Here is an 8,731-nt window from a genome sequence, read left to right as displayed (position 1 = left end):
ATTAATTATTGTGCGGTATGTATAGAACAATCAACGAAGAAAACGAAAAAAAATAAAATCAGAAAATTCGCAAAATAGGAATGTATAGTGACCCACAAATTTACATGATTCAGCAAATTATTTACGTTTACGGAATTGCAAAAGGATTTTATTTTTTGAGGATATATAGTACCGATCTTCTAGATGATTACAAGAAAAACTTCTAGCTTCTTCTCTCTCTCCCTCACTTCTCCTCTCTCTCTCTCTCTCTCTCTCCCTCCCCGCGATCCACGCCGAAGAAGAAGAAGAAGAAAATACCAATTTTTAATCTGCAATGACTTCGGGCTTTTCTTCACCCGTAAGCCAACCTTTGCTTACAGGAAACCGTGAAGAAGAAAAGTAGAGAAAGGCTGCTGGCACTTATATTCAAAACCAATTTCTTCTGCACTTTAAATAGTGGGGGGGACCTGGCATCCTTTCGCGAAACGACATGGAGGAATGGTAGGCGGGAGCTTTTGCTATCTCCTTTAATTTATTTATTTGGACAGGGCTCCCATTTAACATGAATTTCTCCCTGATATTGTGAGAACTGAAGGATGACAAGTTCTTTGTAAGTATATCGGCCACTTTATTTGTGTTGCAATGTGATGAATGCTAATTGTTTTATTTGAGATGTGATCTCTGATAAAATGGGAATCAATTACAATATGTCTGGTCTTTGCAAGAAAAATAAGATTTGTAGCAAAAGCTACGGTGGGTTTATTGTAACAGTAGATAGGGGTAGGATTGGTTGTCGAACTATCGAATTCCTAAAGAAGGCATCGCAGCCAAATTATCTCTATAATTGCGGTGGCTAAGACTCGATATTCGGCCTCGTAGAAAACCCAACAACAATTGATTATATCTGAAAAACTTGGTGGGGACATGGAGGGATTCGAATTACCTGACAACGGAGAGGGTCGTCGAGTGACGAATGTCGAGGATGCGGGAGAGAAGGGCTTCGTGCAAGTCACAGGGCGACAGATCTTTGATCGAATGACACCCCGGTTCCCGCGGTGGATGCTGGTGTTGCTGCCAAAATGACTGGTTATCTGGCCTAAGTAGGCTTGCTACATACTAAAAAATCAAAGACAATGCCTGACCCCAACATGGGTGGTTTTCTTTCTTCAAATTAATGTAATCATTAATGTTGGACTTGTAATAAATTTGATAATGAATTTGCTGCATCCCTTCTTGTGTGTAAATAATTTATGATGTTGTTTCTACTTCAATGCTTCCCATATTACTTTTGACAATATGTATTTTTTGTCTTTTTTACCCATTGTCTTTGGCGATTATGTTTTCTTCACCACCATAAATATGAGCTTTTGAGCATGAAGATAATGTTTATTGTCAATTTCTTCAAGTGTCTCTTTCACACTAGAATAATCATATCTTCTTCTATTCAACATTCTTTCATTCACCACAACCCTATGGACTTCATTAGGGGTGATATGGTCGCATTGTTCAATACAGATCAGGAACAGGTCGACCACGACTAAACAATCTATTTCTTTATCTCTTTTGTCAAGCTGATGGTTTCCAGGAAAAATGAGAGGGTGAATACGTTTCGTGCCATGCAACTGTTATTCTATGAAAATCAGTTCCAGCTTGGTTTTAGGCTTCTCCTCTGTGAAGAATTAATTAGCATCTGTTGGTTCTATGGGATTATTCAGCATAAGTAATGTTGAATTTGATCATCATGATCGTGGTGATATTCATGTGGCGGATGGATATCCTTTGGTCGATTTTTCTCAGAGAATAAGATCGTCATTAGCATGTTCAACCATCCGTTTTTTTAGCACACCTACCCGAAGTGATTTGTCCAATTTTTCTCAAGGATTACGATCCACTACCAAGGCCTCGAAAGTGAAGGATTAGAAGTGTAAGTTGTAATTCACTTCTCTGAAGAGGAGTTGGCTTATTGGCAAGGCGAAGCCTCCTTATGATAGTCTCGCCAGCACACTTATATTGGCCAAGCCGAGAAACCTCCTTACAGTAGTTCCGCCCACACACCTATATTGGTTAAATCGAAGCCTCCTTACGGTAGTCCAGCCCACACACCTATATTGGTCAAAGAGAAGCCACCTTACGGTAGTCTTGCCCACACACCTATATTGGTCAAGGAGAAGCCTTCTTACAACCTTTCCTAATAGGATTATAGGGTCATGGATGCCACACTCAACGTGCATAAGTTCCTCATTCTGTCATCGACAAGGTCCTCTCCTTCCTAATATATGGTCGAATGATGACAGAAGACTAGGAGTTCAATGACACTGCCCAAAATGAATTGGACATTATTCTGGCTGAAGGTCAAGAAGTCAGAGTAGATAAGGTTTTGATAGGTATGGGTGGTTATTTTCATTTGATCTCTCCATTCACTTTTGTTGTTCAAAATGTGAGAATCGATAAATTAATCCTTATTAAAAAGAGAGGATAGGATGAAAGGCCACATGTGAATAACTCCCTTTATTTTTAAAAAATTTTGGTTGGAGGCATTCACGAGTTCACAGACGAGGGAGGGAATGATCAATCAAGCGTAGGGGTCAATGGCACCTCAGTTGCCCCAATGCTTGCGGTGCCTATGGGCGCTCGACCTCCCTCACCTAAAATCCTTAGACCTCGAGGGAGATATTCTGTGACTAGGAGGTAGTCCCCTCAGTGTTGTATTTTGTGCAGCCAGATTTTGTTGTTGTGGCTGAATGGACCTTATAGGGTATATCTTTGTATAGCACCAATGAAGAACTTTTAAGTATGCTGAAGAAAAACCATGACCGCTTGACACCTCAAGAAAACTAAGAATTGTACTGCCAAACACCAGAAAAAAACCAAGAACTGGATTGCCGAATAGGAATAAAAAATAAATGTCAAACACCTCCTTGACAGCCGAAGGAGAGTGAAACCGCAACAGACAAAAAAACAAAGGAAAGAAACAAAAAAACTGCAGTATAGATAATATACAAATAAGAAACAAGAACACCCAAGAATTACGTGGTTTGGTCCATTTGACGTACATCCACGGAGGAAAATCAACCATCAAATCCACTAAGTTAATAAAGAAGAATTACAAAATTTTTATATTGAGGAATGAGCTCTCATCTTGCTCTGATCTCTCTCTTGAATCTCCTCGATACAAGATCTCTAAAATCAATGAGTTCTCATCTTGCCATGATCTCTCTCTCAAATCACCTCGATACAAGATCTCCAAGATCCTCCCCCTCAGTTCTTGAAGTCTTTCCTCTTCTTTCTCTAACCAATTGATTTGCTTTCCCTTGGTCTTGGTCTAGTAATTGTGAGTCATTGTAACAAAGTACTTGTACAAAAGAAACCAAATGAACAAAATAATAAACCGGGTATGTTTAACTTAGGCTTAGAAACACAAATTTAACCAAATATCGAACTAAGAATTTCTCAAGCTTTGCAAGAAGGAATTCCAATAAGCATTTCTATTTGCACTCAACTGACCAAAACAACATTTCTGCATAGGTAACACGCTATGAATAAATATTATCTTGTAATAGTGAATCATTTCCTTGCTTTAAGCTCAAGAAAATATCATCAAATCAAACTGCCAACACTTTAAGAACTTATATATTCCATCATATTCATTTCATAAAAATCATTCAAAGTGCTATAAAAATCCTCCAAAAAAATCATCAATTTTACGTTTTTGTTGAACTCTACTTTTAAAAGACAACCTTAATATTATATCTTTATTAAAATTTGTGAAGAACAAGTACAAGAAATTTATTTTAAAACTACAGAGTTTAATACCAAGAGATCAAAGATGACGACCTCTAAGCTAATAATACCACCTAGATCATGAAAACATGACCTTTTTTATGGGCTTAGCCCAACTTTTTAGTACAAACAACCTTTTCCTAGGGGATAAAATAACTAAATCCATGCATTAATGGCGATATCAATTAGATTTCTGGAGCAAAACGACCCATAGTCATACCCCCATCTACAACAATAACTTGACCGGTGATATAAGATGATGCAGACATGACAAGGAATGTGGTAACTGTTGCTATCTCCACTGGCTCTCCCATCCTTCCAAGAGGTACACCCATATTTTCTGCTTTAGACATGCTTCCCTCCGCTTCAAAATACTGCAACAATTAAAATTCCAAATTAATTGTTTTGATTAGTTAAATCAATGTTTGTGTGTGTGTGTGTATCATCTTTAATTCTATTTTTCAAGCTCACAGATAATAACAATGGTGTTATGATTGGTCCGGGTGCAATGCAGTTGACTCGAATATTATCTTTTGCCCACTCTAAAGCCAGATTTCTCGTCAGCTGATTCATTCCGCCTGAAATATTGGATCATACAATTATGCTTCATCATTAATTCAACATACCCAAATTTTTAATATATACTAATAAAATTTTTTGTATTAGAATATGTTGAAAATAGCACCAAAATGATGCAAAATAAATCCAATAAAGACAGTATATGCAACTTAAAAAGAAAAGCTTATATATATATATATAAGTGGCTCCATAAACACTTGATACTGGAAATGCCATTAAACCTCCGGCGGACGAAATGAATACAATATTGCCGATCCCGGATGCCTTCATAAGTGGGTGAGCCAATTGGCTCAAATGAAAAGCAGATTCCAAATTTGTCGACATTAAAAATCTATAATCTTCTTCAGTAATTTCGACGGCAGTCTTATATAAACTCGTCCCTGTATTATTAATCTACATACAAACATACAAGCACAGCATTTTTAATTAATGAACTACGTACGTATAAGCATAAGATGAAGGTTGTTATACTTACGAGAATGTTGAGTTTTCCGTGGAACAAAGAAGAAACTTTCTCCATTAGTTTCTCTCTCTCTGCTCTTGAAGAAATATCACATACAGAGGCCGTGACATCAAGCTTCAAGCTTTGCCAGTGCTGCAGAGATTTATCGAGTTCTTGCTGATTCCGAGCACATGTGTGCACCTTTGCTCCATGTCTAGCCAACTCTTCAACTATTGCTTGCCTTGAATCAATTATATTGTAAAACATAGTTGATTCAGGCTTTATCTGTCTTCAAATAACATAATACAAAGAGAGAAGAGAAGATAAGCGAAGAGGTAGAAAACCAACCCGATTCCTCTGGAGCCACCGGTGACCAAAGCTGTGGCTCCATGAAGAGACCATCTGCTCTCAAACTCAATCTTCGCCATGTCTAAATGGTGAACAGAGATTAGCTGCTTCTGGTTGATATCCGCTGAGTGTTTGAAGTTATATGTATTTATTTGCAACCTGAAAAAAGTGGTACGGGTGTCTGATTGGCTCATCAATGACGCTACCATAAATGAAATATCACCCGAATACGACGGTAGTAATCCAATGGTGGGCGGCCAGCCGAATTGACTGTCTGGAAGGAGAAATTACTTAGCCTTGTTGGAAAATTAGGATTAGGAGACTAATTGTCGAATTAATCATTGTTTTTATTTTTATTTTTCTCAATTAAAATCACGAAAACCGATTGAAGACTCGTCCTCTATGTTCGGCACTTCAAGCGACTCGCGCGGCTCACGGCTTCCACATTTCGTCAGCACTTTCGGTAAGGCCTTTACTAAATATAGTTGAGCCAAACTAAAATTGAAACATCCAATATTACAGAGAGATTAAAGTTAAATTGAACCATTCACTTTTATTATTTGGTTGCAATTTCAGATAGAATAAATCATCTATAATAAATATTAGTTTCATTTGTTTATTGTATTTGCTTCCTTCAATTTTAAATGCGCCGAAGTTTTGCTCTTAATTATTGTTGATGCGCGCCAGAAAATTCATGGTAGTAGAGTAATTATTTGGCGTCTTAATATTGTACAAGAATCCAACACGTACAAACTCAAATAATAAAAGAGAAACCGGGGGAGACACCACAATTTTTATGTGAAAAACCATTAAAAGAGAAAATATCACGGGACTTGTTCTAGTTGAAATAATTAATAATGTAATTATGAGTACATCACTAACTCATTTCCTTAGTCAGAGAAGATGAGATTATAAAGTTGATGTACAATAATGTTTCAACAATAATAGTCGTAACGGGCCACAAAAGTCAAAGTCGATTTCTATAGTCATTTGTCTGCCGTGAATGTTACATACTGTGACAATAACACATTCTCTGAATTTTGGATCAAACTCTTGCTCCTTGGGTTCCTAGGCCCTCCACTTCAGCGCCTAGGCTCTGCTTGTCTACTTTGCTCAATTATTCATTTCGTCAGCTCGAATAAATCTTCTAACCTGAATCCTGCATATAAATCCACAAATAACATGACAAGCATAAAAATATATAAATTAAAAAAGTATCATAAAAATAACATGTATAAAGATCCAAAGCCCTTCAAAAAAGGCGGCTGAAGAGGAAAAAAAAGTTCTTCTCTTTTCTCTTGTTGGCTCGTGTATATGAGATTATAAAATTGACTAAGTATTACACCTAAGGACTATATTGTTGACTTTTCTTTGATGCCATGTTAGAAGGTTAATATCACTGCAATTATGAGATATTGGCGGCTATTGTCAGATATTGCTTATACGAAGACCATCTTTGATGTCTGGGTGGTGAGACTAAATAATAATGTCAGGCGGCGTCTTTAATAAGAGATTGACAGAAGTCCTCATTAGTCATGATGCCTTTCTCGAGTTGCTACCTTTACATAAAATATGTTCAAGTCATTTTCTCAAGGATGATGATGATAAGCCAGGTCGACTTCTTCGGCAGGTAGGCTCAATTCAACCACTTCGGTTGGTCAGATAGATTCGGTCACTTCGACTCATGGACTCGATTCAGCCACTTCTACAAGTGGACTCGATTTAGCGAGATAAAAGTCAATTAAAATTTGTTGTGAGATATGTACTTCCTGGCATAGAAATGAGACGCGAAGAACACAAGCAAACAAAGATTGTTTACGTGGTTCGATTCAACTGGATCTACGTCTACGGGAGGTACGGGAGGGAATCAATCACTAAGACAAAAGAAATAGAGAATGCATAGCTTATACATAGAGATGAGCTCTCATCTTCCTTCTCTCATCTTCCTCTCATCTTCCTTCTATGGCCTCCCTCTCAAGCGACCCCTTAATACAAAGCTTCAAGATGTTCTCGTCCTCTCTAGCTCTCTTCTATTCTCTCCTTCTTTGTGGTAGCTTAAGAACTCTTCCCTTGCTCTCCTAAGCCTCACACCCTCTCTATTTATAGAAGCAATAGAGTAGTAGGTGGGAGGTAGGTGAGCGGTAGGTGAGATGTAGTAGGTGAGCGATACCACATCACAAAAGTGCCCTTTTACCTTAGTTCAATAATTGGGGGTCAAAATAACAATTCTCCACCTTGACCCTCAATTGAGAAGCTTTGAAGTAAAGATTCCCTCCACCTGACCTATGAGGGGCCCTCAGCCCTTGCTTGAGTTTGTTAAGTCCAAATAGTACATGAACTTAACAATCACGATTTTTCCGATAAGAGAGTACAACCCCTTTTTCCTAACTCTTTGTATGACGACTTTGTATGACGATATTGTATGACGATACGAGGGCCTTTGGTTACTCTGATGCAGTCATTCTCTGTCTTGAACGAGCATTCGCTTAACTCTAGCGTACCTAAAGAAATCAGATTTTTTTTAGCACTGGTACGTACCTGACATTTTTCAGTACTCGTTCAACTCCATCAAACATCCTTATCCTGATTGATCCACTTCCAACAACCCTGTGAGCTTTATTGTCTTCTAGTAGAACGAACCCATCATTTTCTTGTTGCAGTGCCTTGAACCAGTCTTTGTGAGGACACATGTAGAAAGAACACCCTGAGTCGAGGATCCACTCCTTACTGGATTCAGATTCTGTGATCACCAGGGCCTCAGCAGAATCGTAGTCATCAGAGACTACACTTTCTTCTCCTGATTCTTTTGGCTCTTCTTGGTACTTATTCCTCATGTCTGGGCAGTTCCTCTTGAAATGACCGTCCTTGTGACAATGATAGCACTTGAAACATCTCCTTGATGACTGATTCCCGCCATCCTTGCTTGACCTTGATATGTACTGACCATTTCTTGAATCTTTCCTGTCTGGTCTTCCTCTGACATTAAAACTGTCTCCGCTAACTTCCTTGTCCCTGCATGTTTCCTTTGAAGTTCTTTGGCTCTAATCAGATATTGAACCTCCTCAAGAGTAATAGTTTGCACCCTTCCATAGAGCATCACATCCTTGAAATGCTCGTAGCTCTTAGGAATAGAGTTTAGCAACAGTAGTGCCTTGTACTCATCGTCCATCTTGTCGTCGATGTTCTCGAGGTCGTCGATGATCTTGTTGAACTCGTCGATCTGCTCGCAGACATATTTGTCTTCATGCATTTGAAGGAGTATAGGCGCTGCTTCAGAAAGAGTCTATTAGCCAGAGACTTTGTCAGGTAGAGTACCTCGAGTTTGGCTTGCTCCTCTGTTCGTGAACACCGAACTCCTCTTCTTCGTCGCTGGCCGCAAACACATTTATGCAGACACCTCTAGCCAAGAAGTATGGATCTTCCCACAGACGGCGCCAATTGTTGTGAGATATGTACTTCCTGACATAGAAATGAGACGCAAAGAACACAAGTAAACACAGATCGTTTACGTGATTCGATCCAACTAGATCTACGTCCACGGGTGAGAATCAATCAAATAGTTCACTAAGGCAAAAGAAATGGAGAATACATAGCTTATACATA

The 8,731-nt window shown here is 38.6% G+C and overlaps 1 protein-coding gene across 1 annotated transcript; it reads right to left on the bottom strand.

The window, feature by feature from the left end:
- Positions 1-4,256: 4,256 nt before the first annotated feature.
- LOC110031373 (senescence-associated protein 13-like) lies at positions 4,257-5,321 on the bottom strand. The gene is made up of 4 exons (XM_020734542.1): positions 5,129-5,321; positions 4,814-5,021; positions 4,517-4,731; positions 4,257-4,339 (listed from the first exon to the last, which is right to left on the bottom strand). Coding segments are annotated over exons 1-4 (504 nt in total). The 5' UTR covers positions 5,209-5,321; the 3' UTR covers positions 4,257-4,338.
- Positions 5,322-8,731: the final 3,410 nt, after the last annotated feature.

This window comes from Phalaenopsis equestris, unplaced genomic scaffold, assembly GCF_001263595.1.
Source record: "Phalaenopsis equestris unplaced genomic scaffold, ASM126359v1 Scaffold000803, whole genome shotgun sequence".
NCBI classification, from domain to species: Eukaryota; Viridiplantae; Streptophyta; class Magnoliopsida; order Asparagales; family Orchidaceae; genus Phalaenopsis; species Phalaenopsis equestris.
This window is presented reverse-complemented; position numbering and strand designations above follow the sequence as displayed.

Excerpts from the sequence above, each read along its gene's own strand:
- LOC110031373 (XM_020734542.1), bottom strand. The coding sequence starts at position 5,208 with ATGGCGAAGATTGAGTTTGAGAGCAGATGGTCTCTTCATGGAGCCACA. Across the intron at positions 5,022-5,128 it reads GGTGGCTCCAGAGGAATCGG|GCAAGCAATAGTTGAAGAGT; the intron begins GTTGGTTTTCTA and ends AATTGATTCAAG. Across the intron at positions 4,732-4,813 it reads ACGGAAAACTCAACATTCTC|ATTAATAATACAGGGACGAG; the intron begins GTAAGTATAACA and ends GTTTGTATGTAG.